The sequence below is a fragment of the Vanessa cardui genome, chromosome 11, assembly GCF_905220365.1.
Source record: "Vanessa cardui chromosome 11, ilVanCard2.1, whole genome shotgun sequence".
Taxonomy (NCBI): domain Eukaryota; kingdom Metazoa; phylum Arthropoda; class Insecta; order Lepidoptera; family Nymphalidae; genus Vanessa; species Vanessa cardui.
In genome coordinates, this window is record NC_061133.1 from 7,499,695 (window position 1) to 7,526,873 (window position 27,179).

The 27,179-nt window shown below is 33.3% G+C and overlaps 3 protein-coding genes across 8 annotated transcripts; 2 read left to right on the plus strand and 1 right to left on the minus strand.

The window, feature by feature from the left end:
- Nucleotides 1-3,854: 3,854 nt before the first annotated feature.
- LOC124533609 (transmembrane protein 11 homolog, mitochondrial) lies at nucleotides 3,855-5,027 on the plus strand. Its single transcript, XM_047108999.1, has 3 exons — nucleotides 3,855-3,964; nucleotides 4,123-4,343; nucleotides 4,423-5,027. Exons 1-3 carry the CDS (start codon nucleotides 3,867-3,869, stop codon nucleotides 4,701-4,703), a joined length of 600 nt encoding a protein of 199 aa, XP_046964955.1. The 5' UTR covers nucleotides 3,855-3,866; the 3' UTR covers nucleotides 4,704-5,027.
- On the minus strand, nucleotides 5,019-7,866 carry LOC124533608 (dehydrogenase/reductase SDR family protein 7-like). 3 transcript variants are annotated; one of them, XM_047108996.1, is made up of 7 exons: nucleotides 7,830-7,866; nucleotides 7,708-7,779; nucleotides 7,186-7,341; nucleotides 6,929-7,072; nucleotides 6,541-6,760; nucleotides 5,555-5,800; nucleotides 5,019-5,392 (listed from the first exon to the last, which is right to left on the minus strand). In XM_047108996.1, exons 3-7 carry the CDS (start codon nucleotides 7,318-7,320, stop codon nucleotides 5,202-5,204), a joined length of 936 nt encoding a protein of 311 aa, XP_046964952.1. In that variant the 5' UTR covers nucleotides 7,321-7,341; nucleotides 7,708-7,779; nucleotides 7,830-7,866; the 3' UTR covers nucleotides 5,019-5,201. The 3 variants fall into 3 exon arrangements, with proteins under 3 accessions (XP_046964952.1, XP_046964954.1, XP_046964953.1); XM_047108998.1 differs by lacking the exon at nucleotides 7,830-7,866 and having other exon boundaries at nucleotides 7,430-7,718; XM_047108997.1 differs by lacking the exons at nucleotides 7,708-7,779; nucleotides 7,830-7,866 and having other exon boundaries at nucleotides 7,186-7,421.
- Nucleotides 7,867-11,184: 3,318 nt separating this feature from the next.
- On the plus strand, nucleotides 11,185-27,054 carry LOC124533908 (nipped-B protein). 4 transcript variants are annotated; one of them, XM_047109485.1, is made up of 27 exons: nucleotides 11,185-11,295; nucleotides 11,655-11,767; nucleotides 13,803-13,971; nucleotides 14,162-14,757; nucleotides 14,832-15,043; nucleotides 15,690-15,921; nucleotides 16,805-16,966; nucleotides 17,283-17,470; nucleotides 17,868-18,105; nucleotides 19,376-19,620; nucleotides 19,697-19,939; nucleotides 20,028-20,246; nucleotides 20,541-20,723; nucleotides 20,880-21,623; nucleotides 21,831-22,151; nucleotides 22,225-22,363; nucleotides 22,437-22,561; nucleotides 22,733-22,967; nucleotides 23,089-23,243; nucleotides 23,640-23,904; nucleotides 24,021-24,211; nucleotides 24,309-24,502; nucleotides 24,582-24,705; nucleotides 24,781-24,927; nucleotides 25,591-25,787; nucleotides 26,042-26,216; nucleotides 26,329-27,054. In XM_047109485.1, exons 2-27 carry the CDS (start codon nucleotides 11,701-11,703, stop codon nucleotides 26,464-26,466), a joined length of 5,904 nt encoding a protein of 1,967 aa, XP_046965441.1. In that variant the 5' UTR covers nucleotides 11,185-11,295; nucleotides 11,655-11,700; the 3' UTR covers nucleotides 26,467-27,054. The 4 variants fall into 4 exon arrangements, with proteins under 4 accessions (XP_046965441.1, XP_046965442.1, XP_046965443.1 ...); XM_047109488.1 differs by lacking the exon at nucleotides 11,185-11,295 and adding an exon at nucleotides 12,264-12,329 and having other exon boundaries at nucleotides 11,676-11,767; XM_047109486.1 differs by having other exon boundaries at nucleotides 11,209-11,767.
- The last annotated feature ends 125 nt before the right edge of the window (nucleotides 27,055-27,179 follow it).

The window sequence follows — 27,179 nt, forward strand, 5'->3', positions numbered from 1 at the left end:
GTGTATTTTAATCGGTTTTCTTTATTATATTTTATATGATTTGTATTATTACGAAAGGATTGTGCGACAATTATCGATACTGGTAGGTTCTCGTTGCCCGTATACGTTGTTACACCCTGCAAAGGATTTCTATTGAATTTTTACTACTTAAAATAAATATTTACATTAGACATGTTATCAGATGAATATTTATTAGATTACAAGAAAACTCTGGAATCGGAGATCTTCATCAAGTTTTTGAACAAAAAGATTGGTAACCAGACCTAAACAAATATTTTACTCATTCCGATATTCTTATCGCGTAAAATCAACTCGGTGTATGTTAAGGGTAAAAAAGGATGTCGCCATTTTCATCTCAGTGATCGATCTTCGATAACTTCACTATACTTAGTTATACACTAATTAGTATGCAACCATTAAGTTTATGAAAATCATATAATATATTCATATTTTTAAATTTACGGGTAGTAGATATTATACATATATAACATAACTTGTACTCTAAATACTTCAATGATGATAATTAAAAATGTTTTTTTTTCGTCTAAAGTCATTGTACCGATGATGTTTTAGTAAACAGATATGTTATTAACGCGCAAAAAGTGAAGACTAGAAAATGTCCTACTTGGGGATGTTTGCCTTTAGTCGTTTTACGTAGTAATACGTTATAATACATCATAATCACGTAGTAATACGTTTTGCGTAATTAAAACATCTAGTTATCCCTTTTACTTATTGTTTTTATCAAGCTATCCTTTTTACTTTTAACGAAATGTAAAAATAAACTAAAATAAACGGTCCCCGGCGCGGCACACTTTTTTCTGTTGTTTAGTATGGATATAACATATCTGTTTATTAGAATATCATTGCATTGTACCAAATTAATGTACAAAATAGGTGGCAAGGTATTTCTATGGAATAATATTTGATAAATAAAATTAAAATAGATAAATAAATAAAAATAAAAAAATAAATAGCCATTATAACCCATGTTTATAATAATTTAATATACATTTATAGAATCTTGTTTCGTACTGAACTATCGAGAGGTCATCAATTTCTAGGTTCATAATTTTGTGACGTGTGTTCCAACAATAATAAATTGCAGAAATTGGAACGTTTACTTTCTACATTACACATTATTACAATACATCTGAATAAACACAACACAATTGTTAAAATGAGAACATTTAAAAGTATATGTTTGCTTTTGCTGTAACAGTTTACATATTATTTAGAAACCCATTTATATTTTTCTTATTAGCACAACTATCACATACACTTGCATTGCTCATTTAAGAGATAGTGTAGTTAGTACTTATCAAATCGTACACAGACTAGTTCAAAATAAGCATATTTTATAATTAAATTATTTTTTGTGTAATTATAGTGCAACTTATGTTTATCTTTAACAAGGAAGCCGTATAAAGTATTGGCAAGAATATATGGATACCTACGCCTACGTGTACACAACAAAGATTTTCAACTATTTAATTTATTTAAATTATTAAAGCGGCATGAAAAATCTAAATCCTTTCTGAAAGAATTTTAAATTACGATGACACGGCATAGACTATATAGAGAAATGGTATATTTAATGTCAATCGGTACAAGTAATCTAAATATAAATCACCGTTACTTATTGCGTAAATAATTAGAAATGATAAATGTATTATTCGTTTTGAGTTTAAGATCAAAATGGTCTTAAAAGAATCAATTATGCTAGATTTAGATAAAGGTTTTTTATTGATTTAGAATTTATACTTAATAACTTTTGCAACAGTTATGGACATAATGTCAAAAAGAGTGGGTTGTCGGGAAATCATATAAATGTTAGTAATCTGTGGGCGCCTATAAGGTCAGCCTTGCACCCACACGCACCTTATAAGTATCTCACTAAACACATGAATTAAACTTTTAAAAAGTAACAAGCGAAAAAATATGTAAATATAAAATAAACCTTAGTGTCATATGTTTTAGGAATAGAACACCTTATAAGAATTATTGATTTTATACGCTCATAGTCTGAACTGTTATCTACATTCACCTTTACCTAATGCGGCAAACGGATTTTAGAATGGCATTAGTGGGCGAACAGTTAGAGAAGGAAAAATGCTTTTTATGAAACCATAAGTGTATTGTTAGGTTTTTTCTAAAATTTTTCAAAAGTAGAAATACATCTTATTTAAGTAGGCTGTTCCGAGCAGTTTTCAATTACCTATTCAAACCTTATATATATTATAGTTATTAAAAGATATAAAGAATGGACAAAGAATTCAGTAATTTTTAGTGTATAATAAATAACTAATTATTTAATAAAAGAAAAAACAAACATGAATTCAGTATCCCATAATAAGTCGTAATGTTAAGTCATTAATTATTTATTGTAAGACGCTGTCAGCAAGTGTGTCATTGATGTTTTTCTTTAACATTTCAACATGTCCTTAAATTACAAATATCACGACTACGATATATAGGTATGTATTATAATCAGTTTACTTTTTATTTCAATTAAGCAGATTTATACTGTCTAAGTGATATATCGTTCATTATAGAAGCCCATAAAATACTAGAGAGAAGTGTACCAGGCCTCTTCCCTTCTCCTCCATTAGGTCTTCAGATGACTTCTGATAATATCAACGCGCTAGGGCTCCTATATTGCCAAGGAGCAAGGAAACGCTCGATTTGCACGTCCACGTTGGTGAGTCAAACCTCTTAGTGACCACAAACAACCGGCTTCATCGTGCACGGTCGCAAGTGCTTCAGGCCTACTAGATCAAAAAATAATCGCATCCGTTATCTACGAGTACAACCCACAGACTGTTTCTGAAGCTGAGGAATGAATAAAACGTTTTTGTAACGACTGGCTGAACTGGGAGCTAAGTCTCACAGACTGACAAGCGCATGCTGTTGCAAAACTAAACTCCAGTGTTCCCAAAGTTTTACCGCCATGGGTCAACTGTTATAAGAAAACAATCTATTTTTTTTTTTTGGTTAATAATTTTTAACCATTCCCTGTTTTGACTTCTGTTATTAAAATATGTATTACTTTAACTGGTTCATAAATGTTAAATACCAAGTTTTTAGAAAATAAATAGAACCTTACAAAACTTGCACAAAATAAAGCTACACTAAATGACATTGCTAAAAAATAATAATAGGAGCTTTGTACATTATATATACTCAGAATTTGATATATGTACTAGTTGTCGTAGTTTTAGGAGTTTGTCATGTCTCAGGCATTAAGTATTCTATTTTCTTGTTTTTGGGTTCAGCTTCATACCAAATTTCATCAAATTCGGTTCAACGGTTTGGTAGTGAAAAAGCGACAAAGAGACAGACAGTCAGAGTTACTTTCACATTTATCATATTAGTATAGATATATAAATGCATATTTGTTATTTTGTGTCCAGTATGGGTTCCTCAATATCTCAGAATCCTCAATATAGGATCGTCAATCAGTGTTTCAATTAAATAATAATTATAAGTATAAATATTATACTATAATAATTATAAATAGAAGTAATTAATTCTTTCATTACAATTTTCAAAGTCGTAATCCTAAATCCTATTAAAATTACTTCATTATTTTGTTTTTTTTTTTTATTATGGATATGGATCAAAAATTTACAAGAATCAAAATTTATTCTTTGCACTTATTTAAATCAGTGAAGAGATCCTAAATTATTAACTTAGTGAGCAAAATACTAAAACTTATATAGCCAAAAAGTTCAGCTTTTGTTAATTAACGTTTTATAAGCACTTTTTTTAATGATATGATGATTCATAATATTTTTTTATTTTCCAGAGCATTTTAATTTTACAACCTTTATTAACATAATATGTTACACAGATTACACAAATTGATGTGTGTAGTTGGTATCCTAATGCTCTTTGTTACATTTCATTTTCATGACATTTGTCTAGTCTCTATAGTTAACATGGCGGGTGATGAAAGTGACAGGTTTGTAAATAAAGAAAAGTTAATAATTATATAAAATAAAAATAAAACAATTCTACCCTTACTTCATTGTGACTTTAATAAGAAACAAATATAATTAGAAACCTTTTTATTTTTCCTATTTTTCATTGATAAAAGTGCTTGTGTTTTCAACTTTACAGTGATCTCAAACCATCACAAGTAGTAATAGTTAGAGAAGTTTACGACAGTGAAAATGCTCACATTAAATTTGAAATGGAATTGGAAAGAGCACTGGAGGCTGGTGTGAGTGTTATAGTAATAGAACCCGAACCCCTTGGAGAAGAAACAGCTAGATGGATATATGTAGGAAATTTGTTACATAAAGTTTCTGTTTATAGTGGTTTGTGTAGCATTGCATCAGGTAATAATAATAATAAGTTCTAACTAGAATTAAATAGCAAATAAAGTATTAAATACTCAAGAATAATAATAACTTTCAGGCTTGACATGGAGTTCACTGGCTTGCACACCTTTTGGCATAGTCTCGGTTCTTTGTGCTGGTTGCTACACACTATCCTGGCAATGGGATCCCTGTTGCAAATATCAGGAAGAAAAAAATCTTCATCGCCTATCTAAACTACCTATATTAAGTGATCTAACGTCTGCATCACCGGTTGTACTTGTGCACACAGATAATAGAAGAAAAATTATTTTACATAGTACAGTGTCTTTAGCCGCAGCAGCTATTTGTGTATGGAGAATTTATAACACTTTCAAATGAGATAGGTATATAATATGTATTCATATAAATATAGATATTTTTCTGATTAAATAATTTGCAAGTATAGGGAATGACTGTTTTGCTTCTTTCTATGCTGTCTCTACCTTCTGTATAAAATAATTTGTTGTTAGATTAAAGTGTAAAATTTGTTACAATTATTTAAAAATATTACTGATTAGAATAGTTGAATTCTGTACAAAAAAATGATTATAAGAATGCTTTTTTAGAAATGATAGCTGGTTGTTAAATGATTTTGTTATATTATGACCATGATAAAAGTGAAAACAACACTTATATCATGCAATAAAAGTTAAATTAATTTTTCAATCTGTTTTATTTACACCAGTAGATTAGCCAAATTAATAAACAAATTATTAAAAATACTAATCATCTCATTTACTATGTTAGCTGAATTCACCCAATGAATACCAGATCCTGTTTGATATCTAATAACTACGGCATGACATTTGTGCTGCAAATTAGTGCAGTATTTTGCTCTTAAGCAGTCTTATTAGCTCTTCTAGCCATTATCCAAAAGTATAAAAATGGCATAGAATGCCTTATTGTTATTGCTAAGTTTGGAAGAAACTGGCTTATAATTAACTCTTTGTCTTTGTTCACAAGCAAGTCTACAATCTTCATGGCAACATACTCCGCTGAAAATCCAGCAGCAGTGCTTGAATCCATAACTGAAAAAAAAAATCATAGAATAGTTAAATTATGGTAAGTTATTTGAGTTTGATAAAACAACATGCAACATTTTATAAATTAAAAACAAATGCAGGGAACACTAATTATTTGAATAAATAAAAGCACCAACTCTGAATTTAAAAAAATGTATACTTCTTTACCTCCATGACTTTCTCCAGAACCAGTTAGAGCATTTAATGATACAGCTGTCTTGACATATCCTGGGCTAACAACAGATACATCTATATTATGTTGATGCATTTCAGAACGCAAACAATCTCCAAAAGCCTGTAGAGCATGTTTTGATGCGGCATATGCAGATCGATCAGGTATGGCTATTAAGCCTTGGACTGAGCTAATAAATACAATATGACCACTTTTCCTCTCTACCATTCTTGGTAGAATAGCTAAAAAAATAATATATATCTTCATTACTGCACAGCATTACTAAAGATTTTCATTATACTATATAAAGTACAGTGCAATTAATTTCGGCAAATAACAGTACTCAGTATTGTTGTGTTCCGGTTTGAAGGGTGAGTGAGCCAGAGTAACTACAGGCACAAGGGCATAACTTAGTTCCCAAGGTTGGTGGCACATTGAAGATGTAAGGAATAGTTAATATTTCTTACAGCATGATTGTCTATGGGTGATGGTCATTACAATCAGGTGGCCCATATGCTCGTACGCCAACTTATACCATAAAAAAAAATATATACTAGTACTGGTGTTACTGCTATTCATAACCATTAACAATTTAAAAAATATCGAGAATTGAGGAACCAAGATATTATGTCCCTTGTGTATTTACACTGGCTCATTAGCCCTTCAAACTGAAACAGAACTATATAAAGTATTGGTATTTAGTGTCTAATGTTATGTGATAAGTTTGAGGTGCTTCCCGCTAAGTAATGCAATATTTGTTAAAAAAATCTAATAAGAATATGATACATATATATGTAATTCAACTAACTCATTGGCATCTAATAAGATGAAAATTAATATACTTGAATTAAAAGCTAAAGGTATGTTTTCAATTATTATGTTGAAATCTTTTTCCAATTATTATTTGTTAGAAAGCAATGATATAATGTTTATCAAATAATAACAAATTTATATTAAAATAAATATATAATACTTATATTACCTTTTGTTATCCCTACAGAGCCCAAATAGTTTGTTAACATTATTTTCTGATCCACATCTAACTTGGTATGGAGGATTGAACCGCGGTGAGATACTCCGCCATTATTAATCAAAATATCTATTTTACCACAACTTTCATAAACCTTGTTAACAAATGACTCTAACTGATCTAAATTTGATAAATCTAATTCAATGGCAAGTGGTTCTTCTGTTGGTAAAGCCTATAAATAAATATTAAAAATTGTATTTAAAAACTTGTGATCTATGCTTCTGTAGCAGACTCTATTTTCGTTATTTTATAATAATATAAAGTATCTTATTATTTATTTACAAAATAATAGAATGTAACAAAACACAGTATGATAAATAAAAATATATACTCAACTTACAATTTTTTTTGACAAAAGATCTTCCTTTACTCTATTTAATTCATTTATCCTTCTTGATGCCAAAATAACTTTACAACCACTTTCATATAAAACATGAGCTAAGGCTTCCCCTATACCAGAACTTGCTCCAGTAACAACAACAACCTGAAAGATAGAAATATCTCTAAGAGATTCATACATAAAGTTAATTTTGAATAAAGAAAACAAGTTATTTAGTTATATATCAAGTATATTTTAAATACAAGTTTACTTATTACCTTTCCTTGTAAAGCATTTCTTGTTTTATTATTTTGAAATTGTTTGCACAAACGGTACATAGTAAAAATAATCGATAAAGGCAATCCAAGGTATTTAAGATACCACTTAAAAGTGCTACTAGTCAGGGCATACATCGTGAGAGCGCAAGGATTTACCTGAAAGGAATTTAGAGGTCACAATGCATTCAATTATGCAAATATGTAATTAAGCATGCTATGCACTTTAGCATGACAGAATACTAACTAGGTAGGTATTTAAAAAGATATCGCAGATAAGATTATTGGTCAAGTCAGTCTTCCAAAATGTAAATATTATTATTTGTCATGCAGTTAAATGATTGTTAAATTATTTTATTATACAAATTGAAAAAAAAAATGTTTTTTAAAAAACCCGAAACTTATCACTACTTTTATAATTTGATTAAGTCTAGATTTATACTATACATATCGAGTACTCAATATTTTATCATATTTTATTGCGATTTATTTTATTTTATGGCAAGTTCGTAATTAAATCGTTACCTAAATTAAAAAATAATTAAATATTAACTTATTAATTAAATAGATAAATAATGTCTCTGTGATAAGGAGTATAGGGTAGTTGCCTAAATTTGATTGATTGCTAATTAATATACCTGATATAATATTAAGTATGATTTCAACACATCTTTATTCTTTACAGGTCAACAAACCAACTTTGACATTTCGAATTTCAGCATACAGAAGAGTGAAGATGAAGACAGTTAATAGAAGATAAAAAACTATAACCCATGTATAATGTCTAGAATATTTAACTAAATTATTACGAATAAATAAGTCGTTAACAGCAAAAGTATTATATTATATATATTAAGTATTTAAATATAATAAATGGCATTTGAGGAAATCTAAAAAAAGCATAATTTGAAATTAAAAATATTTGTAGTCAAAAATATTAAAATGGATTATACAAAGATTTTTTATTTTAATTATTAATTATTTACAACATATTTAGAAAAAATATTTTGTTATCAAAGGAAAATAAATGTTTTCACAAACTGCTCTTTTGAAATTTTGAAATTGCTCTTCACAGGTGCACTATCGTGTGCATTGTTGCTGTTACTAATATATATAATTTGCTTATACTTGTTTCCTGTAAAAAAATTGTGACCGACTGAAATTTGGAATAATATAATAAATATTATAGGACTTGTATTGTATATGGATACATACATATACATTATCTGTGTATTTATGTATCTATTCCCTGGAGTTACACACATCGCGGAAAGCGCGGGAATATAAAATATATGATTTGGGCGCGGGCGAAGACGGAGTTTGAGCACGGTGAGTGGATATTTAAATATAATATATATTTATACGTAGCAGGTAAATCGATCTTACAACCATATATGTGAAGATCACAGATATTACATTACACATTTTAACAACGGTGTACAATTGAAAAAGATAGATTTTACCTGGGGCACATAGATGCCCTTTTAAAGACTATTTAACTTTTTACAATTGTACATTTTAACACTGAAGTGTATATTTTGTATTGATTGATTGGTATATTTACTAACATAACATGATAAAGAAATATATATATATATATATATATATATATATATATACGTAAAACATTAACTTAGGGTACTTTTAATTAGGGTACTTTCGATGGTGAATTTATAAAATAAATAATAATAGAAATATACTTAAAAATTCAGATTTTGAGTCATAAAAGCACATTATTACTTTATTATACTAAATTAAAAAGTTGTAATTTTTAATCTACACGTGACCTAAAACACGAGCCGCCATAGTGTGACGTAAGAGTAGCAAATATGGTCATTTCAGTCAAAAATCAAAATCAAAATAAACTTTATTCAAGTGGGCTTGTACAAGCACTTTTGAATCGTCATTTAATAATTAAGTGAAGCTACGACCGGTTCGGAAAGTAGGTTCTACCGAGAAGAACCGGCAAGAAATTCAGTAGTTACTCTTTTTCAACATTTAAAAAAATACAGTCATGTTAGTTAATAAAATTATTTAAATTAATTTATCCTGCCTGGAAGTCAACAGGTATTAATTCCACGCCTTTTTATCATCAACAAAATCTTGTATTGAATAATACGCCTTTTTTACCGATGTATTTTTTATAAACGATTTGAATTTACGAAGAGGCAAAGTTAAAAATGTCTGCGGAATTTTATTATAGAAACGGATACCTTACCCCAAGAAAGATTTATTGACTTTGCGGAGTCGGAAACTTGGTGTTATAAGTTTATCCTTACTTCTAGTGCATATACAATGATTATCACTGATTTTATCAAAGTGGTCAATGTTACTGTGAATATACATGATATTGTTGTAAATATATTGCGACGCAACAGTGAGTATTTCTACTCTGTTAAAAACATCCCGAAGAGAGTATCTAGCTCCATGATTATAAATAAACCGGATTGCTCTCTTTTGTAAAATAAAGACAGATTCTATATCTGCAGCGTTACCCCAAAGTAATATGCCATATGACATAATACTGTGAAAATAGCCAAAACAAACTAAACGAGCGGTATCATTATCAATTAGTTGTCTAACTTTTCTAACCGCGTATGCTGCGGAGCTGCCTCTTCCTGTTAGGGACGACAAATGGGGACTCCACTTAAGTCTGGAATCCAATTCTATTCCCAAGAACACCGTAGTATCGGCTACATCAAGCCGGCCTCCGCTTAAAGATACATTATAATTTTGCTTTCTAACATTGGGTAAGGTAAAAACTACACATTTTGTTTTTTGAGCATTCAAAACCAAATTATTTACATTAAAACAATCGTGTATCTGTGATACTGCACCGTTCACATCGTCATAGTCAGTTTTTTTCCTGTCAACCTTAAAAATCAGTGAAATATCGTCAGCAAACAATACTATATCGAAAATACCTTTAACGTAGAAAGGAAGATCATTTATATATACTAGAAATAGAAAGGGCCCCAAAATTTAACCTTGTGGAACACCCATTTTATCGTAGATCCAGAAGACTTTATTCCATTAATGAAAACTTGCTGGATTCTTTGGCTTAAGTATGAAGCAATGAGATCAAGAGCCCTACCTTTAACGCCGTAATATTTAAGCTTATAAAGAAGCGTCTGGTGTTCTACACAATCAAATGCTTTGGATAAATCACAGAATACTCCAATAGCATTGATGAATGATTGTGATTTCTCCCAAGCATCGTAAATATGTTTAAGAAGCGTAATTCCCGCATCAGTTGTTGATCGACCTCTTGTAAAACCAAATTGCTCACTATGAAAAATAATATTTGTACCAAAATGGGTAAGAACTTGATTTAAAATATTTTTTTCGAAAGTTTTACTTGAAGATGGGAGTATTGAAATAGGCCTGTAATTACTGGGACCGCTTCTATTTCCATTCTTAAAGTGTTAAGTTATTAACAGATAAACTATATCTATCGACTTTAACTTCAAGGATTTACTTTAGCATGAAATTTAAAAAAATCAAAGTAAATTTTATTTGTACGTGTTTATTAAAATGCAAAACGGATTTTTAAAAGCAGAATACCGGTCGTATTTATGAATATGGACTGTTATTTATACATGTTTTACTTTACCAAAATGACTGACAGCTTTTTTGCTTGAATAAAAAGGTTTAAAAATTTAATTTCATTTTCGGGCAATAAATAAAAGGTGTTTATTTTGCCAAAATATATATATTGTGGCTTTTTATGAGGATGTACAACATTTTGAAGTACTATATTAAACACCGTGGAATAACATAAATTTTATTGATACTGTGAATTGAGCCTTAAAAAAAGACGGTACTGCAACTACATTCTTACTTGAACAATCTTTAATATATTATTTAATTCTATATTATAATATAAATTTGAATCTAGTAAAAATAATATTTTTTTTATCTAAATTAAACGTACGTAACGTTAGTAAAAGCGAAGTATTAATGAAATAAGAAGAAAGAAAAAAACAAAAATTTGTAAAAGTTATTAAGTACTGTATAGTCATAAGGCAACACTTGCTTACATTTCCTTGATTATCTAAATGTTAGGATTATGTTTGATTTGTCCTGGATATAAATAGTTAACATAATGTTTCAGTGAGTATTTAAGAATATATTGTAAGCAAATTTTGTTTACAATAATCAAAACAACTTTTCGTTTAATTTATTGGGAGTGTCGAACAGATGCGCTGACCTTCGTTTTGATGCACAACGCACAACAAAGCATCAAATTGACGGCTGCCCTATTTTCACAACAATCTTTGGGATTTATTAATTAACTATTTTTGTGAAATGCCTTTTCTGTGATAAACTACCAACTAGCAAATGTGAAACTTAATTGTGCACAGTGCCGCTTATGTGGAAATTGTAATGATAATGGAATCGGCGACTACGCAAACAACTTCTATTGGTGTTTGTTACATTACCACAGCAAAGACTTTCTTTTTAACTTTTAGGACAGCATTAGTAAACCTGGAAAAATAAATTGAAATTGACATCAAGATGAATGAGAGGGATATTCCAAGTGTCCCTATTACCACATTAGCAGGAGTAGCTAGTTTGACTGACTGTGAGTATGCTGCACTACTTAAATAGAACATCTATGCTAATCAGTCGTTTCCTACTATTTTTTTACTTTTAAATACACTTGAATAAAAAATAATCATGGTTTGTTTGTTTATATAGGTCAATATATATTGAAAAGCAGTTTACTTTGATATTCATATAAAAATAAATGAATTTGTAAACTTAATCAAGTCTGCTAATATCATTAAGAATACTGCTAACAATAATTCAAACTTTATAATTTCATAAATGCAATCAATTTAAAAGTATAAAAATAATGTAGATTAAAATTATTAATACTTATTCATTATATTCATGTAACAGATAAAGATGATACAGTAATTATTAGATGGTACTAATATACTCATAAAATATTATAAATTAAAAAATATTATTAACACATATCTCATAAGAAATGAAAATGATTATGATAATCATGCTTTTTTTTAAATATTATACTATGCTACTGGTGTTGGTCTAAACATAAAATAAAATTTCAGCATACAAAAATGCTAGTGAGGCATAAAAAGCATAATTACATATATGTAATTCCTGTTTCTATTCTAGTAAGTAACTTGTAAATAGTATTTTATGATCTATTATTTATAACAATTAAAAATAAAACTATCTACATATAATGAATATTTTTTAGATTTATTTAATTTACATCTATGATAATATAATAGTCTCTGATTATTTTATTTTAATTGGGACTGGTATCTGTCAAAACTATGAACTTTGACAATACTTTTGAATGGGATCATATTCACAACTATAAATATTTACATTATTATTAAACAAATCAATTTAGCGATAATAATCTAAACCCGTGGTAAAGCTTTGTTTAAGTGTGCCTGAGCACTTGAGGTGTTCATAGGATATTTTAGTGCTCAAAAAGTTGTACTTAGTATTGTGTTCTGATTTGAAGAGTGAGAGATTCAGTGAATGTAACTGCAGATACAAAAGACATAAGATATCATATATCAAGGTTGGTGGCACATGGACAATGAATATCTATCGGTGGTGGTGACTACTTACCATCAGGTGACCTATTAGCCTGTGTGCTGAACTTTACCATAAAAAAAAAACTTGTGCAAGAAATGACATATTGGTTTCAAAACCCTTATGATGCCTATGATTACAAAATTATTTTGCTAATGACTTGTTTAATGTCCGCAGCTTGTCTGCTTAAAAATATAATTATTTAGTAATATATTTTTTAACTCAAATAAATAAATACCAGGCAATCAAATAACTATATAGAATGGTGTTATAAAAAATAAATTAAATGGTTTAATATTTACGATTTTAAATTATAATATATAGTGACATATAGATAACGGAATTAGTTGCAGTTTAACTTCTCCAAAATAACGAACAAATTAATAATCAATTGGTAGGAAGATGTGATTCCAATTAAATAATAAAGAGAAATAATATGATAACTTGTCTACATATGTTTACATTATAAATATGTAATATGTGTATCAAAAAAAAACAACTGGAAGAAAAAGATGTTTTCTTATGTAAATACTATATTTAAAAAAAAAGGAACTTAAGTTATTGGTATTCAAGTTTTTAGAAACATAATTTAAAGTCCTTCTTTCTGCAGAGAGGTCAAATGTAACAAATTCTGATGATTCTGATTCTTTTTGTGGTCTTATCCATCAGCGGGCCTTATAGACAAAATATAATAATAAATGTTTATTAAAACAATGTGAATATAAAATTGGCCATAACAGTAAATAGTTTGCTATAAAGATGTAGAGAAGTTTCAATGTGCATTAAACGCCTTAAATGAGAAAAATAAAGTATCAGCTAGACATTAAGCTTATGTTTACTTAGTGAAAGCCATTTATAGTCATAGTCAAGGGATTCATAATGTTTATTTTAATTAATATATTCGACTAATTCATGAATCATAATAATTATTATTACAATATGGTTATTTATGATTTGGCTAAATAAACCTTACATTTAATTTTATATTCTACAATATACATTATTTAATTTGGGAAATATTTGTTGTGTCATTGCAGTGTTACCAGTGCTTCCATTACCAACACCCCTACCATCAACACTTAACAACAAGTCTCAGTTGTTCCATCCTCGTGTTGCTGAAGAAGCAGCCATATTGCTTGCAACTCGTGATGACAACTTGGTTTCTTTGTTATTGCAATCACTAATGCAAACATCAGTGCAACATATGTAAGGATATTCTTATTATATTTTACTAATAAATGAATCTTATTTTGTACTGTTAGATTAATTTTATATATATTTATTATTTCAAATAACATTTGTCTACAATTAAGGATTAGCCATTGAAAATTAGATGGAAATAAAAATGAAAGTAGTTGTTTTTATTATATCATAATTTTTTTTAAAATCTTTTCAGAGACTTAAAGGATGAAAGCATACCAAATGCAGTCAGTCCAGCTCCCCAACAAACTACGCCTGAATTACTAAAGGCTATATTACATGTAAACCCCAATGTATTTGATCAACAACAAAGAAACCATTGGGGTAATAATCACCTTCACACATCCAAGTTTAATGGGATGTCACCATCTTCTACGTACAATTACACATCACACAATACAGTCCATTCAAGTCCCTCATCACATGGAACATCCATACATTCAGCTTCCATTCCTAATCAACAACTCATAGCTCCTCCCTGCCAGTCTTCACCTCATGTGAATATTGGTTCACCGCCTTCTCAAGCTCGGCCGGGAAGCCAAGTTAATATTACTGCCCAAAATAATGTTTCTCCACCTTGGAATACTTCAAACCAGTCCAATATATATACAAGTCCACTTTCGAATGCTTCAAATCCTCAAAATGGTGGATATTACAACAGTTTAGTCCAAGATAGTAGGAGTTTTGGTACTAATATAAGCGAGGACAAAGATCCACTTTCTATATCACCTAGTAATATGACTGATCAACAAAAGCAACTAATGCAGTCTCAAGACAAGACATATGAGCAGGGTATGTTTTTTTGACATACATATTCAATTTTTAAATATATTATCTTTTGAGATTTTGATAATATTTTTTTTTAGATGGCAATGTAGTAACAGGCCAATCTCCGGCCCAAGCCAGTGTGGCGCCATCTCCTTTGCGTCACGAACCGCAAGTGCCTCAGCCATCCATGGGCGCTCCATATGCACCACCACCTATGATACAAAATACGACACAGGAAAAACAAGATCCCAGCAGAAGTACAACTTTTATGAATAGCAGATATCCTGTTGTAAAATTGGGGCGTCTTTCTGTAAGTACTTAACTTGATACTAAATTTTCATATTTAATTCAATGTGTAATATTTATTCACATATTAATTGTTAGCATACGACAGCAGCATATTTTAAACATGATTTTCATTAAATTTCAATATAAATAATATATCATTTGAAAAATATTTGAAGCATTATGAAATCAAGAAGTTTGTTGAAGTCAAATTACAATTATAATTTTATTCAAAGTAACAGATATGATTTCTGTATGTATGATGTAATAGTTATTAAAAAAAATATTGTATTTTTTACATATTCAATATTTTGTATTATTTGATAGACATAAAAAAATCTTTTTAAAAAAAATAAAATAAAAAGAGAATTAAAATGATAAAGTTGCATTAAAATATGAATTGGCTCATCTCTTGTATAAAATTTAAAATTCAATTGAGCATATCACAGAACTACTTTTATCATGAACCTTTTCTTATATGCCTAGTGTTGTCTGAAGGAAGTTGCTAGTGTAAAAAATTGCGAAAGTTTGTTTGCACTTGCATATGAAATAAAAAAAATGATGGTGAACAAATTATTGCTTATGTATGAAAGTGTAAGTTTCTTGGGATAGAGCTTACTCTTTAGAATCACCTAATTATTACTGTTATTTTTAAAAACATTAAATAATAGGAGGGTATATTAAAGAAACATGAAATGCCGAACGAGGAGAGAATGAGGAAAAACAGCACAGCAGAGTCCGACTCAGACGACAATCAACCGCTAAAAGCAAAGTCGAGTAATTCAACACAAGCTATAGATAAAGATAAGGAGGCAATAGACATAGCTAGAGAAAAGAATTGGGAAGCAGTGAAGAGGAAACATGAGGAAGCTAGCAAAAAAGAAGAAGCTGAGGCGGCAATCGGTGAGTTGAAAAAGCTATTTCTTGTTAAACAAAAAAATTAGTATAGGTAAGTTGTTGCAATGCATTTTTTTCTAAAGCAAATGATAAATTACGAACATCGATTTAATACAACCTAGCCCAAAAAGAAGGCAATTTAAAATAGCAACGAGATAAAATATGACAAACGCATTTCAGTAATTTTGGAGAATTGTCTCGAATATATTTATATGGCAGAATATTTGTATCTGCTTAGATTCAAATTGAGTTCAGTTTACAAATTTGCTCCTATAACGAAGACTACATCGTGGCTTCGTCTTTTTAGACTTTTATTACATGAACCCTTAAAACATGTTAGATCCATTATAATGACGACAAACAGCACCAGTGCGTTATCAACAATCAATTATCAACGCACAGAAACTCAATAGTATTGCATACATTCTAGGTAGTGTGGGCATTCATTTTAGTCAGGCACATGTTTCTGGGCGCGTAGGTGCGTGCAAGTGCATATAATTAAAAACAGACATATACTTCTCTATGCCGATAATAAATACATTATTGTTGTTGAATATGGTACGATTTCACGATCCCTAAATATACTCGAGACACATAAGCTAATGTATTTACAGATCCATGATATCCTAACAGACTAACTAAAATTAAATTAAATTAAAAAAATATGGAATATAATACAAGACTTCATGATGAAATATAATTTCTTAAAATTCTACTGAATTTCTTAATTCCCTTTAATAGATTCTACATTCCATACAACCCCTCGTTTCTCTTTAAAGAATGCTTTAAATTTGCAAAATTATCCCAGTCCATGTGATTGTAGTTCAAATTAATTTACATTCACATTACTATCTTCCTGCTAAAATTAACTGCTACGTCTTGTTTTTAGTTCGACCAAAGTTACGAAAAGTGGAAAGACGGTTGGTTCCAGTGCTGGAAATGTTGTCCGTCGACGAACTTATGGAGACAAATACGTATCAACGTTTCAACAAGTTGATCGAATCAGTTTTTGAGACCATTGACGATGATATTATAGTAACTGATGAAATGGGTAAGTTTTATATCAATGGATTATGACAATAATGATAATTTTGAAAAGTTTTTCTTGGTAATCTACCAATAAACATAGTATACTGGTGTCCAGTTTGAAGGTGAGCCAGAGTAAGAACACGGAGAGAATATATTAATATTACTTCTCGAGTAAGGTGGCATATTGACGATATATGGGATGTTGAATATTTCTTCCAGTGCCAATATCTATGGGCAGAAGGGTCCATTTACTGTCCCATTTTGAAATTGGACTCACTATGTAATTAAGAATTTGTTAATATTTTTAATTGAATTTGATTCTATTATTTTGTTTATAGAGGGTACGGATATTCCTGAAGACATGCTGCTGCCTCGGTATCAACTCCAGGAGCTGTGTGCTGAAGCGGCGAAACTAAAAAATCTCGGTGCTATGGAAGCCATTCCAGCGGATAGATTAGTTCGGCTGCTGAGTATATTGGAAAAGAACATCAGAGCTGCGGAGAAAATGTCTCTAATAGGGGATCCCGTAAGTGTCTCTTCTGTTTGATTTGAAACGTATCCTATGGATATGATTTTTGTTAATACAACAAACAACAAAAGCCTGTAAATTTCCACTGCTGGGCTAAAGGCCTCCTCTCCCTCAGAGGAGAAGGTTTGGAACATATTCCACCACGCTGTTCCAATGCGGGTTGGTGGAATACACATGTGGCAGAATTTCTATGAAATTTGTCACATGCAGGTTTCCTCACGATGTATTCCCTCACCGCCGAGTACGAGATGAATTATAAAGACAAATTAAACACATAAATCAGCGGTGCTTGCCTGGGTTTGAACCCGCGATCATCGGTTATGATGCACGCGTTCTAACCACTGGGCCATCTCGAATCATTTTGTTAATATATTTATCTAAATATTTTCTGCAGGAGGACAGCGAAGAGATGCGACAGATATGGATAGAGTCCGCGTTAGACAGAGTGATGTGTGCGTCTGATTCGAGTCTCACGGCCTTGTACATAATGACTTCTCCCAGTATGCCTAAGCGCATATTCCTAGAAGATGTAATAGATAGAATCATTATGTTTATAAAGTTTCAACTGAACAACACTATTTACTGCGTATATGACCCGGTTTACAGTATTCAAAGTACTTCAAAAAAGAAAGGTAATATATAACATTTTTCATAAAATATTTTAAAATTTGTGTAAAAATATATGTAATTTGGTATACCAACTATTTACTATATCACTAGAAAAAAATGTTATTAAAAAAAATCGGATTAAAAAATGATCCATCCTTAAAGAACATAATAAAACAATACACACTAACTTAAACATGTTATATTCCTGCTGCATTAAAAAAAAAATTAAATAAATAAATAATTTATAATTTAAATTAAATAATTAAAAAAATAACATTGGTAAATAAAGAGGAGCTTCGAAAATTAATAATAACTTTAAAATGTAGAAAGTTAAACTTAAACATGCAGATCATGTAAGAGAGAGTTGTAAATTCAGTGCAAAGCAATTTGTATTCTAATTCCGTTTCACGTGGACGTGTGAATGTATGAACCTAGATTATTTTTCTATATTTGTTGGTCTCAACAATTTTACTTTTAATTATAATTTATAGTTTCGTAAACGTTGGTCGAGAAACGGATCAACTGATGGCCACTATCGCCCATAGCCCATTTCATATAACACAAAGGGTCTTCCAACTCTCCCTAGTGTCTTTAGTTACACTGGCTCCTCATGACCCTTCAAACCGGAGCACAACAATACTGAGTATTGTTTTTGACGTTACAATATCGTGTATAAAGCAACAATTTTTAGTATAAACTATACACAAATCGAGCTTCACTTAGCATAAATAATTTTGTTAGTTTGCTGAAGACTTAAGGGACCACTCAGTGGCATAAAGACGTCTGCGTTAGAAGTATTAATTAATGCTTACATTCACAATGCGTTTCAACGCGACAGTCTAAAATGGTATAGTACGACACAACTTAGATGTCGCATCGGCAAAATTCGTAAAACCGATCAAATCCGAATTGAGTACGCCATACCAAATTATCAATATTTATTTTTCATGCGAATATGATCTTTGCACAAGCGTAATAACTTGTAATATCATATGAGATAATATATTCGTCAATTTGACGCGTGGATTTACATGCACTTGCTTTCTCTGACACGTGAATCTATAGCGACGAATAGCGTCGAATGGCGCGATAGGGAGCTATTTCTATTGGTTGTGTAAATCGGCAGTAATCGGTTTTAATTTCATTCCATTGCATTTTCCGATGCTACATCTAATTTGTGTCCTACTATATGTCTCTTGTACCAGTGTAAACAGCATCAGTGTCAGTGACACAGAGTCTATGGGTCGGGGAGTTGAGACACAGTGTAGCGCGGTGATAACGAGTGTGTGTCAGTGGACGGGCGCAAGCGGCGCGGCGGCGGCGCGGGCGGCGCCAGCAAGCGCGGCGGCAACTCGACGCGCGCCGTGCGCGAGCTGTACACGCACGCGCACGAGTGCGTCACGCTGCTGGCCGAGCTGTTCGCCGCGCACCACCTCACCGACACGACGGTGCTGCACGCGTCCACCGTCGGCGTGTCGCCCTTCTTCGTCGAGAACATCAGCGAGCTGCAGCTGTCCGCCTTGAAGCTCGTCACGACGGTGAGACCTACTCTTCTTGTATTTGATGTTTTACCGGAATTTAGCTGAGATATTTATTTTTTACGTTTTTTAACAGATATTTACGAAATACGAGCAACACAGGCGGCTCTTGCTCGAGGATATCTTGGCGTCGATAGCTCGAATACCGAGTTCGAAGCACAACCTCCGCTCGTTTCAATTGAGTTCTAATCAACATATTCAAATGTTGACCGCGCTCGTCCTGCAGCTGGTACAGAGTGTCGTCACTTTGCCCGAGACGCTCTGCAAATCGAATGACAAAGAAAAGGATAAGGAACACTCCGAATCTGATAGTAAAAAGGTACGGTTTTGTGAATACATTATGGAAACATTTGAAATAATATCTTATCCAAACAAAAGGTTAATTTTTTCTTGTTTTATACTTTCAGCATGTAGATAAAGATCTAATGATTATATCGAAATATGAAGCTGCCATTAGTGTGGGCGGTACGTTTCTCACATCATTCCTGAATAAATGTCGGAGTAGATCGGAAGAAGTCGACTTCCGGCCCTTGTTTGAAAACTTTGTTCACGATCTCTTGACAACAGTCAACAAACCGGAATGGCCGGCCACTGAGCTGTTGTTAAGTCTACTCGGAACAATGCTCGTAAGTTAATGCTATTTAAGAAATCATTATATGGGGGCATATGTGATATGTTATATACCCTTTGTCCTTCTCTATGTCCCTAAGTGCAAAAATGATCTGTGGAGTAATTAATACGTCTTAATTACTCAACAGATCATTTTTAATAGCCATAAAAAAATCACATCTATTCGTTGCTTGCATCAATAATATTAGTTGGGATAATTCTTATAAATAAATTGATTAAAAAACCAACTGTAAACTAATGAAACTAATGAAACACTAAATATCTAATGACAAAATGTGTTCTCTGTTCAGGTGAAATACATGTCAGATAAATCGATGGAGATGCCGGTGCGCGTGGCGTCGCTGGAGTACCTGGGGCTGGTGGCGTCGCGCCTGCGCAGGGACAGCGTCACGTCGCGCGCCAAGCTCGCCACCATGGACGCCGTCGTGCGCGACATCCGCGCCGAGGAGGAGAAGGACGGCTGCCAGCAGCAGGTGAGTGCAGATCGAAACACAATGAATTCAAACACATGATTCGCTTCATACTTTATATAGTTTAGAGAGCAAATAGTACAATTATGCTATGAATTATAGCAATACATTTAGTCCGATATTATTTGCAGCAGTAAAGTTTATGATATCTTCTTTCAGTCTCTTACGTCGGGATTAGACGAAGATGAGGAGAGAACAGAATTCCTACAAAGGGTATTGCTTGATTACTTGGCCATCAATGGGCAGAAAGATCAAGCTTGGAATTGTGCGAGGCATTTTTATATAACACAGTGGTACAGAGACATGGTGGTTCAGCCGAAAAATTCATCGCCCACCAAAAGACCGAAACACAAATCGAAGAAAAAACATAAAGAGGAGAGTAGTGAAGAAGAATCCGATCCGGACGACGACAGCGACGGCGGCATCAAAGAGTCGAAAAAGCACGTCTCGAGCGCTATCATGTCGGCAGAAAAATTCAAGACCATCGAGCGACGGAAGAACTTCTTTCTTGAAAAAATTAGACCATTCCGATATCAAGGTGGAACTCAGGTTCAAGTGATGCAATCGTATATAGACTATAGTGGGGCAGAGTTGATCTCTCAGTACCTAGCGTCAAAGAGGTCGTTTTCCCAGAGCTTTGACAGGTACCTTAGGAAAATTCTAGTTATTTTGTGTGAGAATACTATTGCTATACGTACAAAAGCTATGAAATGTCTGACGATGATCGTTGAGGCCGATCCCGCGGTGCTGGCGAGGCCGGATATGAAGATAGGCGTGAACCGATCGTTCCTCGATCAATCCACGGCCGTACGGGAAGCAGCGGTCGATCTCGTTGGCAAGTTCGTGCTCAGCCGGCCGGATCTGATCGACAAGTACTACGAAATGCTCTCGAATAGAATTTTAGTAAGTGATTTTGTTTGTTGTCTTTAGGTTATTTTTCACGACTGTGTCAACTTAGTATATCCAATAATTTTTAAGACTTTTCTTTGTAATACTTAACTAATAGTACAAAAGTAAATCTTTTTTTAAACTTTAACTTATACTATGAAAGTTAATCGGTATTTTATGTTTAATGTATTATTATGTTTTAACGTTAACTATTATTTTTAGGACACGGGTGTCTCTGTACGTAAACGAGTGATAAAAATCCTGAAAGATATTTGTATAGAATGTCCCGAGTTCCCGAAAATACCCGAAATCTGTGTAAAAATGATCAGAAGGGTAAACGACGAAGAAGGAATAAGAAAGCTGGTCATGGAAGTGTTTCAAAACATGTGGTTCAGCCCCTGTCCCAACTCGGCGCGCCACGGGGCGCTCGACATCACGGCGGCCACGGCCGACCCGCTCACCCGGAAGGTGCTCAACATCACCGACGTCGTCGTGTCCTCCCGCGACATGGGCCTCGAGTGGTTCCAGCAGCTACTGATGAGTGTGAGTTATTCAACTGGAGATAAAACCCTCTGCTGTGTTGTACATTTTTAAACATATATTTTTGTCATTCTAGTTATTCAAACCCAAAGAAGATAAAGATGACTCAACGAAAATTATTTACCAACCACCCAAATCTCTATTGGTTGCCTGCCAACAGATTGTTGACTGCCTTATCGAACACTTACTACAGTTGGAAGAAACCAATACAGATGGTAAAAAGAGCAATAAGTATTAATTAAACAACTTGCATAGTCAGATTAAGATTTTAATAAATATTATTTCTAGGTATGGGTTCGTCACAGCGCATTTTGGCTTGTCTCTCGACGCTGCATTTATTTGCAAAAATAAGACCACAATTATTAGTTAACCATGCCTTAACTCTACAGCCTTACCTCAGTCTAAAATGTCAGGTAATAAGAAAACCAAATAAATAAGTTTTGTGTCATACATATTCAATTATAGAAATAAAAATTTCCGAGTTGCTGTAATACTAAATTAAAATTATATCAAATATATTTACCATTGCAGAGATTAATGTTATGCAAAAATAAATGAAATATACATAATCTGAATTATTTTAGAACCAATATGAGCAGCAAATAATGTCGACGGTGGCGTCGACCCTCGAGCTGGTCGTGCCGCTCATGGAGCACCCGAGTGAGGTGTTCCTCGCGCAGCTTGAGGAAGACGCCGTGAAGCTAATCCTGCAGCACGGACAGCTCGTCATAGCGTCCTGCATCGCCTGTCTGGCGGCCATTGTTAATAATCTCACGCACAACTATAAGCTCATTAGGGACGTCTTTAACAAGTATCACGGTAAGTTATGTAAGACGCCACAAATTGAAATAAAAAAATCTCATTCGAATGAAATTGTATTGATTGACGTATGACTCATGTATTTTCTATTTTTAATTGATTGATTTATGTATTTCTCCAGGAGTGCTGCTTCAGTGGAAACACAGTTGGCAGCGCAACCCGGACATGACTCGAACGTTACACACGCGGCCGCACTTTCGTCGAGCCCTATTTATCGTCGGGTTGCTGTTAAGATACTTCGACTTCACCGACAGTAAAGTTATAGAAGGCTTAACGGTAAGCATATTAGAAACAAACAAAAATAAAGACTGACATAAAAATATAAGAACATTATTCTAATAGATGACTTATACATTCAGGGCCGTATTTAGGGGAGGGCAACCGGGGCAACTGCCCTGGGGCCTCCACATTAGTGGGGGCCACAGTTTTCAGCAAGTTAACAAATACCGATATATAGTCAAATTATAATAATGTTATTATTTAATATTTTAAAAGTTACCAATACAAGTAAATAAATCATAGCTTACTGATTGAAATAAAAAAGTAATTAATTCATGATAATATAATTATTACGTTGTTCACGCTTCTGTTTGTCTAGGGCCCCCACTGCTTTGTGGCCCGGGGGCCTCCAGACCTTTAAATCCGGCTCTGTATACATTTATTATATTTCAGAGTGACATTAAGGAGCAAGTATTTGCGACGCTTATGTATTTCGTGGGCTTAGAAGATGAGGACTTTGTATCGCATACACTGAAAGCGCTCGGCTCCGTGTGCGTGCGGCACTACGAGTTCATGTTGCGGCCAGAGCTGAAAGAGTTCTACCATCAACTTTTGACCTCTGAACTAGCGCCGATAGAAATGAAAGCCGATGTTCTAAGAAATATTGAAATGTACTTACAAGAAGAGGAACAGAGAATGATTAGACAAGATAAGGAATGTATGTATAGAAACATAGATCTTTTTAATTAAAAAAAAATATTAAAAGAATATACGATAATTTTAATAATTGTTCATAACTTTCACGGTTTAATTCTTAAAAAAATATAATTTCAGGGTCGAAGCGATCGAAGCACGAAAATTTAAAAGAGATGGGAGACGTATCGTCTGGCATGGCGTCCACCGTCATCCAGCTGTACCTCAAGGAGATCCTGGGCTCCTTCCTGCACTCGAGCACCGTGGTGCGTTCCAGCGCCATGAAGGTTGTGCAGTTGGTCCTGGCGCAGGGACTCGTACATCCCGTGCAGGTCGGTACTCACTCAGACTGCTACGTGTAGCTGGTTTTATAAGTACTTATTAGAAATAAGAGCTATCTTACGATTTTTTGTGTTTTTTTTTTTTCAGATCGTTCCATATTTAATATGTATGAGCACAGACACAGAGGTAACGGTTTCACATACTGCCGACAAGAATCTGCAAGAAATCGATAAGAAATATCCGGGTTTCATACATATGAAGGCACAATTAGGCATAAAATTGTCATACCAGTTACAGAAAATTTTACAAAATAGCAAAAAAGGAGTAATTAGAGGGTTTAGGTAAGGATTATCCTATCAGTAATCTAAATACCTTAACATGATATGTTCTAAATATTATATATCGTATAATTTTTTTCAGGAAAAAAGATCAAGACGATTTACCGACGGCTCTCAATGGTTTTTTATATTCGCTGCTGCGCAACACGCGGCCGCAACGGCGAGCGCTAATATTGTCATTATTGAAGCAATTCGATGATGTATCTGTAAGTTCTTCAATATATGACATATAGATGATACTTTTGTTTACATTGTAATATATGTTCTCTTTTATTTTGCAGACTGCTCCACTGGATCAAATGTTGTACCTGGCTGATAATTTAAGCTACTTTCCATATCAAGTTCAAGATGAACCACTTTTTATAATACACCACATTGATATTATTATTTCTACCTCGGGATCAAATTTACTACAGCTTTTTCGTGAGGTAAGCTTATCGAAATTGAAAATACATCAGTTTTACATTTAGGAACTTATAACACTACTTACCGACTTTTCTCTATCTAGGACAACTTATTTATCGTTGCGAAATCGCAATAGGCTATTTGACTGGTTTTTAAAATCTATTTTATATTATTTATTTAGAGGTTCAGGAACCCAGTAAAAGTTGATTTTTTTTTATTTCTATTACATATTTGTCGAAAAATATCATATTAAAAATTCCATATTTAAATAACCCGCGAAAACGCTACATGGACAATATGGCGCTGCAATGGGGTCGGTGACGTCACTTTGCTGTATTTTAATCTGTGGTATATATAGTAGAAAAGCAAGGTTTTCATCATAAGCCCGGTCAATCAGGAACGTTTTGTGTCACGTAACAAACGTTTGAAAACATGCATTTTTATGTATTGATTTTCAAGTATCTTTAGTAAATAACTATTTTTAAACTCATAATATACACTGATTACAATAATTCACAATTTATTTTTCGCATAGTCAAATAGCCTATTGTTATATTCCGATTTGAAATGACCCAGACTTTAGACCAGAGTAATTACAACTGCGAGAATCCTACAGATATAAGTTACGAGCCTATATTTATATTTAATATAATTTTTTAAATTATAAACGTCGATCTCTCCGACAGGGCCTCGACAAGACAGGCAGCGAGGAGAAGGAGTCGATGGACGAGGAGGAGGACGAGGAGGAGGAGGCGGAGGCGCTGGTGGCGCGCCTGCCGCTCGCGACGCGCCCGCTGCGCGACGCCATGCGCCAGGCGCGCGGCTGCCTGCTGCTGCTCGTGCTCAAGCAGCACCTCAAGCAGCTCTACGGGTTCACGGACGCGTTAGTAATTTTCCTTACGCAGCACTCCAGCCGAACTACAAAATGTATGATAACCTTCGATAATTTCGAGAGTCGCTGTAGGAGTATGTGGTTCGATTGTAGTCTCGAATACATTTTGGATATTTACCTTACGAGTTGCATCTATAATATGCTTTAACAGTGTTGGTACATTAGTAGATAATATTTATTAACATTTGTGGTTTACATTTTTCCTAATTTCTATTTCCATACGAAAATGACATCTTTGCAAACAGGAAAATCAACCAGTATTCTCCGTCGGAAAGTGTAAAAGTTTACGAGAAGGCTGTGTCCCGGCGGCTCGCGCCTCAGTTCGAGCCGAAGGCCACAATCGCACAGCTGCGAGACACGAACGACGAACAGGAACTCGACGAACGAGGTCGAAGAAGGCTCGTCGACGACTATCTCGAGGTAAATATATTTTTTTTTAATTTTTCGCTTTTAAGTGCTTTACAGAAAGCTACTTCAAATATATTTTATCCATTACCCATGGATTCATACAAGATATCTTTTTATATTTCAGTTCAAGCAGCTAATGCTGAAGTTCGACCCCGAGGAGGAGGAGGACGAGGACGCGGCGGCTGGCGCGGCGCCCGCGCCCGCGAGCGGCGGCGGCGGCGGCGGCGGCGGCGCGGCGGGCGGCGGCGCGGGCGCGACCTAGCCGCCGTCGGCGCCGCGCGCTCCCGCGATGGACGATATAGTGTCAGTGTGACGTGCTGTGACGCTCCGGGACGCGCCGAGCCGATCGCTTCGCTCCACGTACGCGCCCGATTCCTCCGCTCGGCTCTTTCGATTCGAGGACGGTCGATTTTATTATCTACGTTGGTTTAATTTATTACGCGGCCGCGCCGCGGGGCGGCGGGGCGGCGCGCTCGCCCGCGGCGGCCGTCGCTCTTGAATTCTTTATATAAGTTATATTTGAGAAACTCGATTTTGTTTTATATTAAAAAGTCTTGTGTGTAGATAATTTTTATGAAGAATATAAAGTATATGTACCAACACTGACTTGATCTTTCAAAAGTATTTTTTTTTTAACATTAATCTCAAATTTTCGAGCGCGCGGTACAGATGAAGCGAGCTAAGCGAGTAGGTCAATTTTCTTGTTGTGTAAAGTCTGTCACGAATGCGAAAAGTAAAATGCATAATTTTTATACGTATCGACGTCTATGTAATATAGAATAAAAGGTATATGTTGATTCGAAGGGTACTGCAATAAACTGCATTTCAAATAATAATATTAAGAATGATAGATTTTTATATTTTATTTTATATTTACATCCTGTTTTAATATTCGCTGTCGATCTTCGGGGTGAGAAAATAAACCTCAAAATTCATATAAATATATAGGTGTCTATTTTTAAAATCCATATCTTA

Coding starts and splice junctions, on each gene's coding strand:
- LOC124533608 (XM_047108996.1), bottom strand. CDS start 7,320: ATGTATGCCCTGACTAGTAGCACTTTTAAGTGGTATCTTAAATACCTT. Junction 7,073..7,185: donor GAAATGCTTTACAAGGAAAG/GTAATAAGTAAA, acceptor TCTATCTTTCAG/GTTGTTGTTGTTACTGGAGC. Junction 6,761..6,928: donor ATCTTTTGTCAAAAAAAATT/GTAAGTTGAGTA, acceptor ATTTATTTATAG/GCTTTACCAACAGAAGAACC.
- LOC124533609 (XM_047108999.1), top strand. CDS start 3,867: ATGTGTGTAGTTGGTATCCTAATGCTCTTTGTTACATTTCATTTTCAT. Junction 3,965..4,122: donor GCGGGTGATGAAAGTGACAG/GTTTGTAAATAA, acceptor TCAACTTTACAG/TGATCTCAAACCATCACAAG. Junction 4,344..4,422: donor TTTGTGTAGCATTGCATCAG/GTAATAATAATA, acceptor AATAACTTTCAG/GCTTGACATGGAGTTCACTG.
- LOC124533908 (XM_047109485.1), top strand. CDS start 11,701: ATGAATGAGAGGGATATTCCAAGTGTCCCTATTACCACATTAGCAGGA. Junction 13,972..14,161: donor CAAACATCAGTGCAACATAT/GTAAGGATATTC, acceptor AAATCTTTTCAG/AGACTTAAAGGATGAAAGCA. Junction 14,758..14,831: donor AGACAAGACATATGAGCAGG/GTATGTTTTTTT, acceptor ATTTTTTTTTAG/ATGGCAATGTAGTAACAGGC.